The following is a 21,733-nucleotide window of genomic DNA, read 5'->3' as shown; positions in this document are numbered from 1 at the left end:
TACTACTTGCCATTCTGATTCAGTCACAAATCAGATTATTCCAAAACTACTGAATCCAACAACCAAAGATGAAGTAAGATGATAAGGTGATTCACTCTCAATCCTCTCCTTCGACGCCCTCAACAGAAAGTTTGTTTTCCTACACCGTTGGGTCAGTTTTGGTGTTTGTTGTGGGTTTCAGTAACAGGGAGAAGGAACTATTGTCTCTCATTTAAAACTGAAGTCTTGTTTGATTGGACGTTCCCATTTGTTTCTGGAAGTTCCCTTAGATGGGTGCGTACCGCCCTCTGCTGGTGACACTGTGTATAACAGGCCCATGCAGACACCCTCAGAGGGGCAGGTGCCCAAAGTTAAGGGGTACATAAAACACTATTTTAAAACAATATACATACACATAATCTTTAACATGACCTGTTGAGCAACTCATATTGGAACCTTACAACAAACAGAGTCATGCTGTTGTCATTGTCCTGCACCTGATGTAATCAGAGGGGGATTATGATAAATGAACATGAGGAAATTATGACTGCTCTAGTGTCATTTAAGTTGCCTTTCCCTTTAAAAATACTGTAATTCAAATTAAAATTACAGTAAAATCATATGGAATTTGACATGCACATTGTCAGGGTCATCCTGAGCAGGACTCCTTTTAAACAGGGCCGTACCGCCCATAGGGCAGGTCAGGCAAATGCTATAGGCGCCAGCATGCCAGAGGGCGCCAGGGAGTGAGGTGTTTTTTGTTCTTTCCCATTCTATTCGAAAAAATAGACAAGAATACCCTACAAAACAACAACAGTACATATAGCCATACGTCTTTAAGTAATGATGAAATAATATTTCTAATTTAAATTTCTGCCTGCTTGGCATCCTTCTACCTCTCTGGCAGGCAGCATCAATTTCGCCACGGTCCCTAACCGCGCCCCTTTCCTCCTCCCCCCGCTACCTGCCGTCTTCTGTAATGTGATGCTGCTGAGTGACAAACTGACAGCCGGGTGCCATCGTCATGAAGAGGCAGAAGCTCTCTGGGGCGCAGTACAAAAACAAATACAAGAAGAGGAGGAGAAACGTGAACGAGACCGAGGTAATGATGTGATGTGATGAACACTTCATTTAAAATGGTAGAAACACAACGTAAGTTACAGTTACTTAAGCACTTGCAAGCTAACATCAGCTCATTAGCCGCTAATGGTTAGCGGTTAGGCTACTAACGTTACTACGTAACGTCAGTGTTACTGCGACTTCATTAGCCACTTGTTTGAGGAATACTTTAAGCATTCATCTAGAGTTAATGTCAGTTAATGTTGCTCCCATCTTAGAGAAAGCTGGAAAGAAAGACTCAAAGTGTTTGATGGAATGAATAAGCAACATAATTGAATATATTGGCCTATCTTTTCTTTTAATGTTTAGTGTGCTGCTGCACAAACCACTCACTGTTTACCAACCAGGCATATATTCATATACTGTATATTTATGTTTTCCAATTTTCAGATTTGTCCAATTTGTGATGTTACAGTTCCATTTTTTATATTTTGGCTGTTTGCTGTGTTTAAAATGTCATTAGATCGAGGCAGGCTGTAATGTTAGGTGCTATTATGGTTATGCCATGATGGTTTCACAATCAACAGCTATTTGATTAATATATTGTAAAAGCCCAGTTTGTCAAAAATATGTATCACCTCTTTTTAGATGCACTTCTGAAGTATTTGTCCCCCACCTCTGCAAATCCTGGGCCTACTAATGTAACTGCAGCCACCTCATCCACCTCAGCACCAAGTGATGCAGCCTCAAGTGGATCTCCCTCCCACACACAAACTGCCAGTGGAGAAAAGTGCAGCAAATATCTTGCGTAGGGTGCCAAATTGGTCAGGCACGGCCCTGCTTCTAAAATTTCATATAACCTATGAAGGATTTTTTTAAAATTGACATTTCTACTCTGATGAAATTATGAATGTGTTATAATGTAATTTGAAGTGACTTAACCTTTATAGAAACAGTTTGTCAGAAAGTGTGTAGTTAAATCATATGAACCTTTGAAAGATCATAAAAAAAGACAGGTCAAAGATGTTAAAGATGTCAGCTATTGGGGCACCAACAGTCATGAAGGCAGACATGAAGAGAAATAAAGTTCTATGATGATTAAAAAAGCTAAAATAATGAACGGCTTTGGATCTATGAAAAGACAGTGGTCTTAAAACTTGGCCACCAAACTCCAAGACAACTGAAACACTGATTATAAACAAGCTGCTTATAAAGTGGCTCATTAACACAGACACAAACAGATAAGCCTCGACAAACACACACATTCATTTACTGCTGGTTTCACTGCTTCGATCACTGAGAATCATTACAAGATTGTGATAATATTATTGCTACTCTGATTCAGTTCCTGCAGGTTGTAATTCGAATAATACTTATTCTACCTACAGTATATAAATGTATCCATAAATTAAATTAAATTAAAGTTAACTTTTACCTAATTAAAGCACCTATAAATAAGTTATGGATGTGTGTGCGTCCTGATGACCTTGTGATGTTTTTATTTGATATGAATCTATGGAGGAAATCGTCTTGAATGTGCAAGTGTAAGAGATAGTGAGGTTGCTGAAGGGCGGAGGTGATAAATGTGTTATCTCTGGGGTAATCAGAAACAGAGAAGAAGAAGAAGAAGAAGAAGAAGCAGTTCAGCGCAGTTCTCAGAAGACACTGTTACACATCTTTGTCATATTTTGGTGTGTTAAATATTTTGAGTTTTGTCTCAAAGAGGAGGCTGAGATGACTTTGGACCATGACAGCGTGCCTGATGCTTCATCCAGGAGTAAGTCATTTTCAGTAACAGAGCGTGAGTTTGGAGGGCATCATTTTTATCAGAGTCAGGTGTGGGGGTTTTGATTCAGAAAATATCATAATTAGGCAACAAGCTACATATGAAGTTAATTTTTAATCTATTTAATGAGGAGAGGGTGTACAAGAAGTGAAATGAAAGCAGATCAGAGAACACAATATCACACCTGACTGCCTAATAATAATTATGGTGGTTTTGCATGTTTGATTTTCCGCACACAGAGGACAGACTCTTCAGACTGGTTGCTCTGAGCTTTGGACTCCTGTGTATCCTACAAGCTGCTGCCAACATTTCCCTGCGTCTTGCTCTCTGTGAGTGATCTTACATTTCTCTGTAATTTCACCCTGAGACTTAAATTCACCATCTCAACATTACAAGACCAAAGCTTGGAACTACAAACACACTTACCAGCTATGATGATTATGTGACATACTGTATAGTGTGGAGCCAACTTAGTTTCAGGAGTAATGAATTGCAGATGAAATGAACACAGCCCCACACCAAACATACACATGCATACTGTATGGTGTGTACATAAACTAGAATTAACACAAGAGTAGGTGTCTTTTCCCATGACACCCTAACCTCAGTGTTGATATATGGGATATATGGGACTATAGGTACCTAAGGAATCCAGTGTTATCGACCATATCACGCCACCTTCTCGGCAAAGAGGAAGATGGGCGTGACCATTTTCATGGAGGTCCCTCGACCTCTCACCTCAGGATATCTGAATAAAAATGGGAGCTGTGGGTACCCACGAGTCTCCTCTTTACAGACATGTTCCCTTTATATTGATATGATGCAGTTTGGGGCAAAAATCATGCAGTATAAACATGTTATGTTCTGCCTAATTTCTGCATCCTGGGTCCCTAAACAGTCTTGGTATTGAATAAATTGGGTATGAATGGAAATCTGAGACTCTCTTTTATTCAGTGAGCTCAGGTTTATTCATGTGTGTTGAGGCACCCAACTAAAACACAGCATTTATTACGGAGGGTTAACTACAGTAGGACAAATGTATCTTTCTGCTCTTACAGATGCAAAAATGCTAGATTATGAGGCCATTATCAAAAATCTGACTGAAGAGGGAGAAGATTTGAAGAGGAAGATGATCACCTTTGGTGAGTACGAGGAAGAAACCAAATATATTCTCATTAACATGGGAATAAAAAGATGCATTATAAAAATGTTTTTCTACCTCCTGTTAGGCCAACATGTTTTTTTGTTCTTATATTCTTATACTACTTCCTATGTGAACTTTATTAGCATCATTTTTATTTATCATTATTATACAGATTCTGCAATTTACATTGTAAAGGAAGAAAAAAAATCCTTTTTTTTTTTTTTTTTTTTTTTTTACCGATGTATTTCCAGATTGGGTGGAGAGTGGCTAAAATTGTAATATTTCATTTATGTTTTATATTGTTTTTTTTTTTCTCTCTTTCTCTCGCTCTTACTGTAAACAAGGAATTTGCAAGAAAGTTCAAAGGGCTCAGGTGGATTGGACTGACTGACAGTGAGACAGAGGGGACATGGACATGGGTGGATGGGACTGCACTGAACACAAGGTTCATAAATTCCTTTTTTTATTAAAGATAATGATTAATATGTAGTATTGCTATATATTAAGGAACTGGTCTTCCTACTACTGCCACCAGTACTTCCAGCTGGTGGCAGTACTGAGTGCACTGCCGCTGAGCAGCACTCCAGTAGGTGAGTGGGGAGGAAGTCCTGCACCACCTTTGATTTTATGTGTTGCAGAGGTGGAAATTATGAATCACTCAGCTTCTTCTAGGTGTTTCATTCAGGGCTGATCAAAGATTTGAGCAGTTTAACTTTCTTTAGGCCAAGCTGTTGCACCACTGTTCAAATAAACTCTTTTACACCTTGGGTCACCAAAAAACTAAAATTATTTTTTGTAATGCTGAAACACTCAGGCGACCCGCCAAGACTTCACTCCAGCTTCTTTGGTTGTGTTTCCTGCTAAGAACATTCTTTGATGTTTGTTTTCAGCTACTGGAACGCTGGGGAGCCCAACAGCTATCAAGGCATTGATGAAGACTGTGGAGAAATAAGGCTTTATGACAGGGAATACAACTGGAATGATTCACCATGTAAACAGCAAAACTTCTGGATCTGTGAGAAGGTGGTGGCTCCATGACTCAGCATCCAAATCTGCCCTAGACTGGCGATCGATAAGCTGCAGGGGAAGTGTCTCATCATCATGTACGAACACCAACATGTCACCACAGGAAAAACACAGGTGTCAATAATAAAATGAATGATGGCTAAAGTCCATGTAACTGCTTCACTTTCAGGGTCCTGGTGTGTTGGCTCACTGTCACAGTGTCACCATTTGTTGGGACACTTGAATAGAACAGAGCCATTAGTGTTACACTGTGCTTTCCTGACAAGTCAAAATGTCTGCTATTGTTCAAAAAATTAGTGAAGACAGAAATATATCATTAATATATTGATCGATTCATTACTAAATTAATTATTTTGTCAGTAGCCATCATTATCATCTTCATATAAAACCTGATTATATTGCAATCGTCACAAGTTCAACTCTGCAATCACTTCTGACAACATCAAGTCTTTAAAGTGTATATAATCACATCAGAGTGCAGATACATTTCATTTGTTTAATTGTCTAACCTTCGGTAGACCCTTTAATGACTCATCAGCAGTGTCAAGAGGAGCTTTTGTAAATCTATGATTGCTTTACTCACTGCTTTGTGTACAGCCCAACACATTGTGTATTTATGAATAAATTGTATCTATTTTATGATAGGTTAGAAGTTGATTTTGCATTTATATTATAATTGGCTATTTCAGGATAAATGGTTTTTGATTTATTCAGAAAATAAATCAAAAACCGTTTATCCTGAAAGAGCCAATTTTGCTATATTATAAGCTTTGAAGCATCAGCTACTAAAACAATGGAGTTATTGGATTTCTGAGCTATGCACAGTTTGCAAAATTGTTTTAAATACAGTCACTCCACTGTTACAACTGTGTACTCCACTGTTCCCAGTGTACAGAGACAGTTGTCACATATGCCAGGGATGGTTGTAACATGTCTATAAATAAACATAATTAATCAAACAAATACTCAAAATGAAAAGATTATTTATTGTTCATGTTACTGTGACTATTCATTCATTGGTCGCAAAATAAATGGAAACACACAGATGTAGCTTACATGATACAAAGTAGCTGGTCTGTGGTAAAGTGTAGACCTAGCTTACACTTAGTAGCAAGCTTGTGCGCAGGAGTGTTATGTGTGTTGCTTGGCAACAGTATTGTTCCAGTTGCTGGACTATGTGTGTTGGTGGAGCTAAATATATCATTAAATAAACAAACAAATCATAAGCTGTTGCGGCTTTTTATCGTTAAAATGGTGCTTGTAGAATTGTTGTATAAAAGCAATATCACACTGGAGGTCGTGCTGTTATACTGAATATTATCAGCACAGTTAAAATTATTTGGCACTGATTTTTTTTCCATCTGTGCCATCCTCAGGAAATGTTCTGCCTCTTGCTGTTTTTTTCCTGTTATCTTATGACCTGCTTTTCCACTGACTTAGCATGCAACTGATCATCATTAACTTAGCATGTAATCAAGTCTGTTCAGGTCTTCAGGTTTTTTAAATACAAATGGAGGTACTTGGTTCAGAGATGGTTGTAACAAGGCGTTAAAACTGTCCCAGTATCCCCAGCCTCACCTACTGTAAACTACCCTGACTGTTAGTTTAACAAATGTGTATCATTTTTATTTTTAGCTTGAAAGACGCTGATTCTGATGAGACTTGTTTGGACTCCTTGACATTTGATCTCAGCACAGTATCCAAAGTTAAAATTTTACCTAAAAACAAACAAACAAACAACAACACCAAAACAAACAAAGAAAAAAAGAAAAAAACAAAACAAAAAACTAAACCCAACAAAAACAAATAACACCAAAAAACAAACAAACCCATTCACAAAACATTTGCCAATTATTTTCTCTGGGAATTTTTAAATGTGGCTGCTTTTTTGTAAACAAGAAGACAATCTCACTGAATATGTGCAGAGTGATGTAATCACTCCAACTTGTTTCTTATTGAAAGGAATTCAACTGCCCCTGTCACCACTGTCCCTGGTGTCCAATACATTATCATTTTGTTATTCTTTGGTAGGTCTTGGAAAGCCTATTCCATCTTTTTTGTAGTTTGTTTAATTGATCTATCTGAAAACACTATTTGTCTGTGTGTTTTGATGATGTCCTTCTATTAACTTCTTGATCAAGTTGTCGTCTGTACCTTCAGTGTTCAGAGAAACAGATAACAAAATGATGTCTAAAAGCCATCATCCCTTAATGATTTCCCTGAATAAATGTGATTTCTCTTGTCAAAGTATAGAAAAGAAGGAGATCTAGCCTAAGAAATAGAGACTGATGAAGTCAGGTTTTTGTTGTTGTTGTTGTTGTTGTTGTTGACACTAGGTGTGTGTTTTTAAAATGACACAGCAACATAAGGATGTCCTTACCCTTACTGCCATAGGTTTATGATGTAATATAATACATATGTGTGCTCATATGTGTCCTCGTCTAAACACCAGGTCGACATCCAACTTCTTTTCTAGTGTTAGTGAGTTCCATCATTAAAGTATCATGTTCATCACTCTCAGTGACAAACCTCCACTTCCTTTGATTTCCTCAGGCAGCGCATTTTTTGCTGCTGTGTTGACGTTATCACAAGAAATTTGGAAACATGCAGATTTGTATCTCATAACTGTGAAAGACTGTAAAGTTCAGTCTGTAATCAGGTATCCTGCATGTAGAGAATCATGACATTTAAATCTACACTTCTGTGGTTGGGAAACAAATGTTTATTCTTGAGAAATTGGTCTCATTATCACAGTCATCAAATGCTCCCCCACATCTCTCAAGGCAGACTTAAATGCAGCTTTTGATTTCAAATTGAATCGGACCTTAACCATCCAGTGCTTTTGTAAACCAACAGTAGTATTTTGAAACTGATAGAACAGAACTGGACAGATGTGATCCAGTTTCTTGGTCTTAGTGAGAACTCAAGCAGGAGCGTTTTGAATCAGCTGCAGCTGTCTGATCAGTTTTTTTTAGGGAGATCAGCAAAGACAATTACGGTAGTCAAGTCTAGTGAAAATAAATGCATGGACAGTGTTTTTTTTTCCCAAATCTGGCCGAGACACAAGTCGTTCTATCCTTGATATGTTGTTAAGGTGATAATAGACTGACTTTGCAATTGTCTTAATGTGGCTATTGAGATTCAGGTCTGAGTCCATGACTAAATGAAGATTTCTGGCTTGGTCCGTCAACTGAGCACTGACTTTTAATTGTTGCTTCTTGGCTCCAAGAACAGTTAACTCAGTTTTGCCTTTGTTTAATTGGAGAAAAATGTCACACATTCAATAATTGATCTGTTCAATGCACTCAGTCAGAGCTTGTATTGGACCAAAGTCCCTGGTAATATGGTTATGTAAATTTGTGTGTCATCTGCATAATTATGGTAACATTTTGTTTTATTTCCTCACCTTTGCCAGAGAGCGAAGCTTTTGATTTACTAGTCCATCTGAGTCTCAACCCTCACCTATGGTCATGAGATTTGGGTAGTTACAGAAAGAATGAGATTGCAGATTCAAGCAGCAGAAATGAGCTTCCTGAGGCTCAGCCTCAGAGATAGGGTGAGGAGCTCAGACATCCGTAGGGGAGCTCAGCATAGAGCCGCTGCTCCTTTGTGTCAAAAGGAGCCAGTTGAGGTGGTTTGGCCATCAAACAGGATGTCTCATGGATGTCTCCTGCAGGTCGAACTGGTAGGAGGCCCTGGGGTAGACCCAGAACATGCTGGAGGGATTATACCTTATCTGGCCCTGCTGACACTTCAGGATCCCCCAGGAGCAACAAAAAAGTTGTGTGCTCAAATATCCCTGACCAGCTTCTACTGTTTTTTATTTTTATTTATTTTTTCTAATATGCGCTGTCTTGTGACTTGAACAGTAAATACGTACTCCACTGTGGGTGTTTGTCTGTGCAATGAATGACAGATGAGAGTGAACTGTCAGTCAGTGATGATTAAAAAAACACACCCACCAGGCGCTGCCCAGCCAATACCTGCAACAGTTGTTCAGCATGACAGCCAATGAATGGCATTATGCTGGGTATTCGCTGCTGTCGTATTTGTTATTAGCCGTTAGCCATAGCATCGTAGCTATGGCTAAATGTGTGGGCTGTGGCGCTTCGTCCTCTGGAAATCTAAAGAAAAAACGTGTCGTTTAAGGTGGAGTGTCTGTTGGAGTATATACAAACAGACGAGCGAACGCCAACGGTGAAACGCTGCGATATTTTTTCTTTTTCAAGCGAGAATGGAGTTGTTTGCGAGATGTGCAAGACGTGAAGCAAAAGTACAAGGCGAGTTTACACATACACACACACAGAATATGTATGCACACAAACACAACATAAACATATTCTGATATTTTTCTGCACTACCTGTCCAGGCCAGCAATATGTTTTTACCAGTAAAAACTTCATCCAGTACAGCACTGTATGTAGTAGTAGCGCTCCTACAATTTTTGTTTACAATGTATGTTTACATGCACTCATTGCGCTGCCTGGCCACTAATATTTTTTGCCAGGAAAATGTTTTCATCCAGTACAGTGGCACTGTATTTAGTAGTACAACTACAATTTAAGTTTACATTTAGTTTTTGATCTAGCATATTACATTTGTTGCAGTTTAGAGGCCTAGAGTAGTTGGCAATTACTATTAAAGAGTGTTACTTATTTTGTATTCCAAAGAGTTGTTTGCTCTTTGTGTTGCCATAACTCTTAAATGTTTGTGTATTGTCTCCAAGTGACTTTTATGGAGCACATTTTCAGTAGTAGATATTCAGTAGTTCATGTTGTTAAAATAATCTTATTATTAATCTTTATAGTAATATTCACTTGTAATGATATTTGGGGTTGGAGAGGTGATGCCATGGCACCGCTATGTGGATGCAGTGTGTGTACCCGTCAGATGTCGCACACAGTCACTCAAGTAGGTGATCAGAGGAGCTGAATGTCTGCTCAGGAGTTTTCAAAATTAGAGGGAACATTGGTGGTCAGCCGTATCAAATGCAGCACTGAGATCCAGTAATACTGTAAATAAAATTATGCCACTGTCTGTGTTTATGTGGATGTCACTGAAGACCTTAACAAGAACAGTCTGAGTGCTGTGTGGTCAGAAACCTTACTGGAAGACATCAAAACAGTGTAGTGCCAAGGGAACAAAGGTGCCTTTCCATTTTGTCTCGTATTATGAATTTTGCTGTGAATAGAATCATAAAATACACTGGACTCAGTATACGAGGTTTCTCTACATAACTTTAATTTTTTGGGGGTAATGGATTAAAACATATTTTCATATCTCAATAAAAAATGGTCTACGTCTTTGTATGTCAGTATTTTGTTAGAAAACTTGCTTGTTGAGTGTATAAAAAAATAAAATATTCTCTTCTGTTGTGGGAGAATTGCAGCCAGGTTATGATTATAATATATGTATGTATTTAATTTCTCTTCATAAAAAAAGTGTTCTGGTGAAATTTGTCAATATCATTTAGGATCCACAATAACTGATGGGGTTATTCTGAACCATGAGAACATCAAGGTGAATTGAAGCTGTTGTTTTAATTCAGGGAAATAAAATGTATGCACATAAAGTGTAAAGAAGAACCAAACAGCAATAATTTCATACATTTATTTACACAGAACTTTTCTAGCATCAAATGCAAAGTACCTTTAAAGAAATAAATGAAATGCAGAAGCAAGACAGTCCAACATCAAAGTAGTAAATCCAACAACATTTAGACCCAAAGAAATAAAAATGCATCTGTATCTCCAGATAAAACAAGGGGGTTTAAAAGATAGCAAGCATGAGCAAAAACACAATCACCTGATGGAGTCTATCTGGACACAATAGCACTCAAAGAAACAAATACAGACACATTAAAAATATATGTACAAATCTCACACTGAAAGGCACATCAGCCCCTGAAATTAAAGAACACAATATGTTGTTTGTACACAAAGAAGCATTTTCTAATCTGACACCCGCCTGTGTGGGACGATGTCATTTGTTTGTGCCTTCAGTTTTTTTGTTTTTTTTTAAATCACAGTGGAATATAAATCTGTTTTATGTTGAGACAACATCATAAGGGTTTGGTTATGCTCTGAGTTATACAGCCATTTTGTTTTCGCATATCCAGAATTTCTTTGTTTCACATGTTGCATCATTCCACATTTTTCGGTGATCACTGTCATTTGTTTCTACACAGTCTTCATTTCCGTCATTATTGTTGGGTTCCCCAGATCTCCAGAAGCTGAAAGTAAACACAAATATGCTTTTAACACAAAACACAAGCATTTCATGAACAGCAACACACAGAATGTGGACAAGTTAAAGTTAATACAACAATTAAATATTAAGTTTTGTTGACAGTGAAATCATAATCTCTTAAAACTCCAGGGTCTACCCAGGTACTATTGTGCTTGAACATAAATAAAAGAGTAATGTGTGTACCTTGTTGTCACTAGAGTGCCATCCACCCATTTCCATACCCCCTCTGTCTCTCTGTCAGTCAGTCCAATCCACATTATCTTTTGGTATTGTCTTGTGAAATTCTTGTTTTACAAGAGAAACACACAATAATAAATTCATATTTAAACAATGTCTCATGCATGTAAGTGCGCGCACACGCACACACGCACGCACGCACACACACACACACACACACACACACACACACACACACACACACACACACCACACACACACCTGTTCCTCTTCGCTGTTGATAATCATTAGGTCTGCACCTCTTTGCACACAGTCATCTCTGCTGTCTTGCCAGGTTTTCTCGATTGAAGAAATATAGTAGAAACTACCACTGAAATACACCCATCCTTGGTTCAAATAATGATCTGTTGTTAGAGGAAAGAACAGACATTTCTTATTATTCAATAAACAAACAAAATACGTTGAAAAACTACTTTGAATGCACGTGTGCACATTTACCTGCTGAAAACAAAACAATTTTAGTCACAAGCTGATGAAAGCTTGTCTCGAACATATTGGAAACACATTATTTAGAACATTCTGAGGCCTGACCACATACTCTGTAAAAGCATGTGACTATTTTTTTGTTTCCTTATGACACTCACCAAAGTTACTCAGCTTCCTCTTCAGCTCATCTCTCTCTTCAGTCAGGGTTTTATAATTCTCCTCAATACCTAGTGGAGAGGTTATCGTCACTTACACCAGAATGTTCACAACTAAAGAGAAAGTTTACTTTCAAACAGAATGTCCACATTAAACTGATCTATTAATGACAGTTAGTCATTAAAGCTACAGTTTGTAACTTTAGTAAAAATAACTTATTGTCATATTCACTGAAAATGTAACTGCGTCCACACAGAAGTAGATAAGACACATGATCTAATCAGGTTCAGACAGCGCTGATAAAATATGAACCACGTTTTTGTCACCGCATTGCCTATTTCTTGCCACAGATGTTTTCTGAAGTTTTTGTGCTTCAGTGTTTAGCTGTAAAATGGAAAATTTGCTCCAGCTCCTGGGCTGTGCTTTGTTTTTGACTTGGCTATTTCCAACATAGCAGCCAGGTCACAAACTATCTTTCTCATTTTACAGCTAAACAGCACACTAAAATATGTTTCTGAAAACATCTGATGTGAAAATGAGACAATGCAGTGACAGAATCTTGATTCACATTTGATCTGCGCTGCCTAGTTGGAAAGTTTGACAGCAGCTCAACAGCCATGATTGACAGCTGCGTTAGAGGCCCTTCAATTCTGATTGGTTGTTTTCATGATACTGTGTGGTACTGCCATTAGAAGCAATATGAGGAAGCAGAGAGCATTGATATTATTTACAGACTATCTGTCTTATGTAACACTGTGGATAAGTGACAGTTTCAGCAAATATTACACAATGTATTTTTTTTAAGTTACTAACTACAGCATTTAAAGAACTATTCTCTCAGACAGCTACAGACCAGAGACGCAAACTGTCACCTAATGTACACTAGACTTCAGGAAGGTTTACCTGTTGAAAACACTGCATGATAATAAATCATGAATTCAACCATAGAAAGGCCCATCCTCTCTTCTAGTATGATGTGAGCTTTCTTCTTTCTTTCCTGTAGCCTTTAAATGTTTTGAATGCTCCTGTGTAAGTAAGCATTGATTTGGAGCGGTCTTTTTGACCACCTACTAAACCAGTATTTACTCATTCAGTTAATCTTCTCACTGAATTGAAGAAAATCTCTTCAGCCAGTTTCCAAATTTCCCTATGGAGGCTGTTAGAGCAGCATATTCATACCCATGGTTTTAGAGTGAGATGTCCAACAATAACTTACAGGTGTAATTTATAACAGTGGATCATCATAACAGTCCTCTTGGGAGAAGATTTAACTGGGATTATTCTGATGGCATGTAACACTTGTAACACTGTATTATATGCACAGTATTGGATCCATTAAATCCAAATTACTGAAGTAGTTTCATCATCGTACTTACGAAGGTTGATGCTCCTCAACTCGTCTCTCTCCTCAGTCAGATTTTTAATATTGGCATCAATCCCTGGTGGAGGGGCTAACATCATTTGCAACAGAATCAGATTATGTTCACAACTAAAGAGACAATTCACTTTAACACAGAATTTCCATATAACATGAATCTTTCCATAAAGCTGTAGGTATTTTTATAAGTTAAATGTATCTGTTAAACAAAACAATTCTGTCATACAGCGACAAACCACACAACCATGGTATCACACAGGAAATGGCAACGCCTGTAGTGACAAACTTCAACTCTGCTGTTAGAAAATTAATTCTTATTAATTAATATATGATGTAATAATTTAATAAAACTCACAGAGAGCAAGACGGAGGGAAATGTTTAGAGCAGCTTGTAGGACACACAGGAGACAAAAGCTCACGGCAACACGTCTGAGCAGTTTTCCTCCTGTGTATGGAAAACACACACAAACACACGCACGCACGCACGCACGCACACACACACACACACTCAGTGCTTTGCCTGATTAACAGTTTTCTTGACTGTGTTCTATTTCCTTCACTCAAAGTCCTTGAAGCCTAAATAATAATAAGAATACCAAAGCACCGTTCTGGCAGGACTTGAAACACTAACCATATACAACTATCACAATAAGGCGAGAAGAATAAAAAGGGACGACTGCTGGTTGTCAGACTCTTTTTTGACTTTCTGTCAGACATCAAACAGGTTTCGTTGGTATAATGTCACAGCCATGTGATCGAAATTCTAGTATTAAATATCATCTTTGAAATGGGTAAACTGTCCGTCAAAAGGTAAACATGACATTCATACAAAATAAATGAAAATACAACAATGTTTAAATGGTCACAGAGTTGATAAATATAAATAAATAAGAGACCAGGAAACTAAAAGGACGTTTCCACTTCTACACTTAACCTACAAACACAGATTCTCTGGATGATATTTTCTTAAATCTCTAAATGACAGTATACCCTGTGTGACCTTGTGATGTTACTTTGATGTTTCAAACAGCCAAACATTGATAGCAATTCTGTCTCACCAGGCACTGTGGTACCATCTTCATCACTGTGACTTTTGGAGGCAGCAGTCCTGGCTGAAGCATCAGAGAGGTTCATCATCTCCACAGTGATCTCTGATGCATTTTCATAGACGGCCATATTTCACTCAGAGTGTGATGGATGTCTTACTGATGGTTTCTGTGATCTGCTTCTTCTATTGTACGCTGCTTAAACTGCAAAGCACTCATGTACTTCCTGATTTAAGAGTAAATGTTTTTTTTCCCCACACTTATTTCATTGACATCATGTTTTTCTTTCTACAGAGGTGAGAAAGTAGAAAAGTGGCCACAAAAATAAACTTCCTCCTATATATAGAAATTTTATCAATCAGATCTTTTCTCAGTTTCATACAAGCGTATCTTAAAAAACAAAAGTGCCTCTAATTTGTATCAGTAGCTACTAAATGGCATATTCTTAATCAAGAAGTTTTAACCAGGTTATTCTGAATTCTGAGAACACCAACTTTTGAAGCTGTTGTTCTAACACAGGGAAATAAGATTTAAAGTGAAAAGAAGAAAACAACAATGGTAAAACAACAATATCATACTATCATTTACATGGCACTCTTTGAGCAATAAATGCTACTTTAAAAAAAAAACATGTGAAATGCAAAAAAAGACAAACAAGAACAACACAAAAACCCACAAACACAACCATATTAAGGCCCAAAGGAAAACAAAAACTGCATCTGTATCACCAGATAATACAAGAGGGATTCAAAGATAGCAAGCACGAGCAAAAACCCAAAACCCTTGTTGATTTTAACCTGGGGTCTGTTTGGACTGTGAGAAGACACAACAGAAACCAAGGAAACATGTACAGACACACTGAAAATATATGTAGGCCTACACATTTCACACTGAAAAGTGCAACAAGTCCTTTAAATTAAAGATCAAAACATGTTTGTGTCTTAAACATTTTTACAAATCACAGTTGAAAATGATGTAACAACACCAGTTTGGTTTTGTCCAGATTTACAGAGTCATTTTCTTTTCACAGATCCAGAAGTTTTCAGTAAAACATTCTAAATCATTCCAGCTTTTTTTGTTACCATGGTAGTTTACTGCCACACAGTCTTCGTTTGTGTAGGCTAATAAACGTGTTGGTTTATTTTAAAGTAAAGAGAGTTCTTGTAGTTTCAGCACGTTGACTCTTTATTGACACCATACTCTCTTAACAGATCTCCCCACACACACGAACTGCCGTCAAAAACATGCAACTATCAAAAACTGCCGTAACTGTCGCAACGCATGTCGTAAAACATATTCTCTGGCATCTCCCCCTTTTAAACAGCATCCATGCTGATGCTTAGAAACATAGATCATGAATTGTGAATAACAGCAGCTTCTCATTGTGGTCTACAAACAGATATTCACCAACCATAGAGTGTCTTATCATCAAACAACTCTGTATAGTATTTCCCTTCAAAACAACCATATATAATTTTGTATTCTTAAACAAAACTCCTCTTTTTTCCAAGAAAAAAAACAAAACACAAAGTTATTTGTTATTCATTTATCAAACAGATAATAATTAACTTATTTCACTAAACAGTTAAACCTCTTTTGTTTGTTTGGTTGTTTATTTTAACAGCTTGACCATAATGTCCTTCACAGATCAAGTCTCTGAACAGGTTTAACAACTTTACCAGACCTAGTTTGAGACAGTCCATCAGGGGTGTCCTTTGGACCAGGAGAGCTATAGTCTGGGCTTGCCTGAGTATCAGTGGCCTGTTGTGCGAAACCTAGATAAGGGATTGAGCCGGGATATGTTGGTTATCCTGGTTTAATTTAGCGTTGATTCGGTTGTTCGAAAGCAGAGGCACATATGTTGCCATGGAGATTTATTCTGTGCACTTAGCCTGGTCCTGACCAGGCTAACAACCAGGCTTAGTTTAGCCTGGTGCCTTATCTGTCCAGTCAGCTGTCACTGCGATCGGAAATCAATGTGTTTTACCGTCATTTCATGTTCTTATGTACGTATTTGCCTCATTTTTGAACAAAATACATTAAGCCTACAATAATAAAAAATTTAACATTTAAAACATTCTTTTTGTCATTGCCCAAGCATACATTGACATGCACATATCCTTACCAATATAAGGATTAATTGTTGGAATAAACATACAGGTAGGTGTATTTGGCATTAACACAATTAGTGGTTAGGTGTCATAACTGTATGACCTTCCCAAATTATATTCCCAGTTAACTGGACCAATAACTCCAGTGTACTTTACATTAATGAATGAAAACATGAAGATGAAACCACAATATTCTGTGACCTCATTTTATTTAAATGAAAAATACTAAAATCAGTCACTGTCTGCTTTGAGCTGTGGAGAGAAAGAGAGAAATAATATTGATTAATACATTGCATCACAGTCATGCTTACAATGTGCATTAAAGTCACTTACTTCTTTCTCTAGTTTATTAATTTCCAAGTCCAGTTTCCTTAAGGTCTTTCTTTTGTCTGTCAAGCTCCACGTCCTGCAGCTTTCTCTTTTCACACTGGAGCTTGACATCTGCCAGTGCTATCTGCTTCCTCAGATTACTTGCTTTTATCTTAAGCGATTTATACTTTTTAAAAAATCAAAACATGAATACATTCCTGCTATAAGCAGCTATTTAATGAAACTGCAAAAAGGAGCTTTTTTGAACAACCCTGCTATGAGCAGCTATTTAATAAGAACTGCAAAAAAAGCAGCTATTTTAACAAAAACCCTGCTATAAAAGGCAGCTATTTTAACAACAACAACAAAAAAAACTCATTAAAAGGCAGTTATTTTAACAAAACACCTTATAAAGGCAGCTATTTTAACAACACCTTATAAAGGCAGCTATTTTAACAAAACACGTTATAAAGGCAGCTATTTTAACTAAAAACGAGCTATAAAAGTGTAGCAGTTATTAAATGAGAAATAATGTGATCAGTCACTGTCTGATTGGAGCTGGGGAGAGAAAGAGAGAAATAACATTGATTAATACATTGCTTCATGCTTACAATGTGCATTAAAATCACTTACTTCTTTCTCTAGTTTCTTAATTTCTAAGTCCAATTTCCTTAAGGTTTTTCTTTTAATTTATCAAGCTCCATGTCCTGCAGCTTCCTCTTCTCACACTGGAGCTTGACATCTGCCAGGGCTATTTGCTTCCTCAGATGAGTAGCATATAGCTGTCTGACAGTTTGTGAATTCTGTGAAAACAGTTCAGCCGGACTGACACCAGTGCTGCTGTGTGGTGAGGATCTGTAAAGCATAAGGGCCAGTAGAGGATCTTTTTGTCTCAGTATTCTCTTGGCTGTTTGTACTACAGGTTCAGCATATCCATTGCCCTGTGGGTTGTGGGGGCTAGAGGTCACATGCTTAAAGTCCATCTCACAGGCAAAGTCTCTGAAAGCATCACTGCTGAACTGCGGCCCATTATCACTGACAACCTCTTCCGGTATTCCATACCAGGCAAATGTAGCTTTAAGCTTTAAAGTTACCTGTGCACTTACAGTTACAGTGCAGTTACCTGTGGTTGGCATGTGGAGTATCTCCAGGTATCTGGAGATGTAGTCTGCTATGACAAGAAAGTTTTCTTTGTCATCTTCACATAGATCTATGTCAATTTTCTTCCACAGCCTGTCTGGGAGAGGTGTTGACAGGGGAGGCTCCTTGTTCTGTGCTCTCCTATGCTCCCGTACATGCAGTTCTCCACTTTGTGTGTGATTTGTGAAGCGATACCAGGCCACCACACTGAAGTGTCTGCTCTCATTCTGAATTTGTTAAGCCCTTGATGACCATCATGTATTCGTTCTAGCATTTCTGACCTCATGGACCCAGGTATCACTATCCTGCTCCCTCTGAGTACCAACCCATCATGCACAGATAGTTCATTTCTCACAGGAAAATACTCTCTTACACAGCTCTGTGTGTGTGTTATGTGTTCAGGCTAGCCATTCCTAATGTACCTGATTACCTCTTGGAGTTGTTCATCAGTGGCTGTCTATGCTCAGATGCCATCCACGGGCTCCTGTATGGCATGTCCGCCACAACAAGTGTTTTCCCCGGAGCGTATTCAGCCTCCAGGTTGAACCTCATCAGCCGTATGAGGAGTCTCTGGCAGCGGACTGGTGTGTTATCAAGGTCTCAGGAGTTAATTAGTGGAATGAATGGTTTGTGGTCAGTGATCAGTTTGAATGCAGGCAGGCCATAAAGGTATTTCTTAAATCTCTCACATGCCCACACAGATGCCAGGCACTCTTTTTCTATTTGAGCGTACCTTGTCTCAGCATCACTCAGTCGCCTCGAACAGACTGGTCTCCAATCTTCACCATGGAGCTGCAACAGCATGCCCCCAATCCCATAGCTGCTAGTATCAGCTGAGACCACTGTGCTCCTGTTAGCATAACATAATACACTAAGGTAGGTGACGTTGTGAGAAGCGCTTTGATTTTATCGAAGGCTGCCTGCTGCACGGGACCCCACATCCAAACTGATTTTGATCTTAACAGTTCATACAGTGGTTGACCAACTGTGGCGAGGTCAGGAATATATTTCCACAGGTAGTTTATCATTCCAAGGGCTCTCCTTAGCTCTTGGACATTTTCAGGCGGGGTGAGCTTATTGATTGCTGACACTTTAACTGGGTCAGGTCGCACGCCATCTTTGTTGATCACCTGACCCAGGAAGTGTAACCAAAGAGCATGGATACCAAAAGGCGAAGCTCAATAGAACACCCCATAGCAACAGACTCGCCCATGGTTTCGTCCTACCGCCGCCATTTTGGACCGTCAGCAGACCGCAGCAGACCCACTTGCATACAAAAACACACAGACAAACTGAAGAATATTGCTATTAATTATGTTTACAATGCTACTCATCTCGTGATAGCTTGGTCACAGCTGCTTTTTCACAGCAAAATATAGACTTTAAAAAAAAACAAAATGAGGAAAAACGGCCGAGATGGCATCTCTACATATTACATCCACTTATGAGAAGATTAACTTAATTACTCCTTCAAAATCACCCCATAAGCCAATCTACCAAAAAAAAAATCAATAAAAAAAAAAAAAATCAATATTTTAACTAGAAACACATTAATGGTGACGTCACATAGTCAGGAATAAAGATTTATTTACAGTTTGTACAGTAAGGGGACAGTAATAATAATAATAATGATAATAATAATAATAATAATAATATATAAGCTATTTTAATATGATATATTTTAATGCTAAAGCAGCAATCAGTTCTGATATAAATGGTCCAAGAGGCCATATATAGACCTATATATATATATATATATATATATATATATATATATATATATATACATATATCTTCCCACCAAAACTGGCATATTAAATTGATATTAAAACACTTTAAAACGTACACCTCTGTCGGGATCCTTCGGGAAACGGTGGAAGGCCAGGTGCGGAGTGTTCCACCGATAGTTGTTGCAGTTAATTGCACTACACTGTTTTCTTTTACTTTTTTTCTCCTCTCTCCTTGACATCTTCCATGTTGTCTGGGCGCAACAGTCCAAGCTCAACAGCCCAAAATGGCGGGTAGCGCCCCTAGTGGCTGTTAGCAGAAATGTAACGGAGCGTCGCCTCTTGGTATCCATGCTCTTTGGTGTAACTCAGTCTTTCTCAGCATGCACTTCTCTGTGTTTAACCTCAGGCCTGCTGACTCTAGACAGTCCATGACTTTCTGCAGCCCCTCATTGTGCTCACCCATATCCCTCCCATGGATAACAATGTCATCCATGTAGACTGCAACTCCCTGCAACCCTTCCAGTGTCTCCACCATTTTTCTTTGAAAGATCTCTAGGGTGCTGGTAATCCCAAATGGGAGACGTTTGAAGCAGTACCTTTCATAAGGTGTTATGAACGTGGTTAGCCTGTGGCTATCCTTATCCAGAGGGATTTGCCAGAATCCAGAAGCTGTGTCCAAGGAAGAGAAAACTGTGGAGCCACTCAGCTGAGCTATCATCTCTTCAGATGTCGGCAGAATGAACCTCTCTTGACAGCTTTATTCAGTCTCTTTAAGTCAACACATATGCATGATTTTCCAGTCTTTTTCAGGACAGCCACCATCGGCGCACACCACTCAGTTGGTTCTGTTATAGCCTCAATGATGTCGTTGGCCTCCATCCTGTCCAGCTCCTCCTTCACTGCCTTTAACAGGGGTATAGGGACTCGGCGTGCCGTGGCCACTACATAGGGCTGAACATCTTCTTGTAGTGCAATTTTCACAGGTTGTGTTTTCAGTAGGCCAGTATCTCCAAATGCCTTCCTCAAACCGTTCGTCAGAGTAATTGGGCTGACCGATGTTATCTCATTTCCCACCTTCTATATAAGAATTACCTTAAATTCTTCCATCATAATCTTTTTCTCACAATTCACCTTTCCTCGTCCTCTTCTAATGCCCTTTTTCCTGACTGTGTCATCTGGCTATTTCTGTACCTACTTTCTCTCCCATTACTCACAATTTGTGTCCATTCAGCCTCCGTTTCATCATCCACCAATGAACCACTAGCCTACTACTTGCCATTCTGATTCAGTCACAAATCAGATTATTCCAAAACTACTGAATCCAACAACCAAAGATGAAGTAAGATGATAAGGTGATTCACTCTCAATCCTCTCCTTCGACGCCCTCAACAGAAAGTTTGTTTTCCTACACCGTTGGGTCAGTTTTGGTGTTTGTTGTGGGTTTCAGTAACAGGGAGAAGGAACTATTGTCTCTCATTTAAAACTGAAGTCTTGTTTGATTGGACGTTCCCATTTGTTTCTGGAAGTTCCCTTAGATGGGTGCGTACCGCCCTCTGCTGGTGACACTGTGTATAACAGGCCCATGCAGACACCCTCAGAGGGGCAGGTGCCCAAAGTTAAGGGGTACATAAAACACTATTTTAAAACAATATACATACACATAATCTTTAACATGACCTGTTGAGCAACTCATATTGGAACCTTACAACAAACAGAGTCATGCTGTTGTCATTGTCCTGCACCTGATGTAATCAGAGGGGGATTATGATAAATGAACATGAGGAAATTATGACTGCTCTAGTGTCATTTAAGTTGCCTTTCCCTTTAAAAATACTGTAATTCAAATTAAAATTACAGTAAAATCATATGGAATTTGACATGCACATTGTCAGGGTCATCCTGAGCAGGACTCCTTTTAAACAGGGCCGTACCGCCCATAGGGCAGGTCAGGCAAATG

General features: G+C 38.5%; 1 protein-coding gene across 1 annotated transcript; it reads right to left on the bottom strand.

The window, feature by feature from the left end:
* Nucleotides 1-10,588: 10,588 nt before the first annotated feature.
* Nucleotides 10,589-14,734, bottom strand: LOC144461839 (uncharacterized). The gene is made up of 7 exons (XM_078165520.1): nucleotides 14,499-14,734; nucleotides 13,796-13,885; nucleotides 13,439-13,513; nucleotides 12,065-12,133; nucleotides 11,682-11,824; nucleotides 11,427-11,527; nucleotides 10,589-11,226 (listed from the first exon to the last, which is right to left on the bottom strand). The coding sequence occupies exons 1-7, from the start codon at nucleotides 14,614-14,616 to the stop codon at nucleotides 11,082-11,084; spliced, it is 741 nt and encodes a 246-aa protein (XP_078021646.1). The 5' UTR covers nucleotides 14,617-14,734; the 3' UTR covers nucleotides 10,589-11,081.
* Between the last annotated feature and the right edge of the window lie 6,999 nt (nucleotides 14,735-21,733).

The sequence above is a fragment of the Epinephelus lanceolatus genome, chromosome 3 (assembly GCF_041903045.1).
Source record: "Epinephelus lanceolatus isolate andai-2023 chromosome 3, ASM4190304v1, whole genome shotgun sequence".
In the NCBI taxonomy this organism is placed as follows: domain Eukaryota; kingdom Metazoa; phylum Chordata; class Actinopteri; order Perciformes; family Serranidae; genus Epinephelus; species Epinephelus lanceolatus.
The sequence above is the reverse complement of the archived record's forward strand: the minus strand, read 5'-3'. Positions and strand labels throughout refer to the sequence as shown.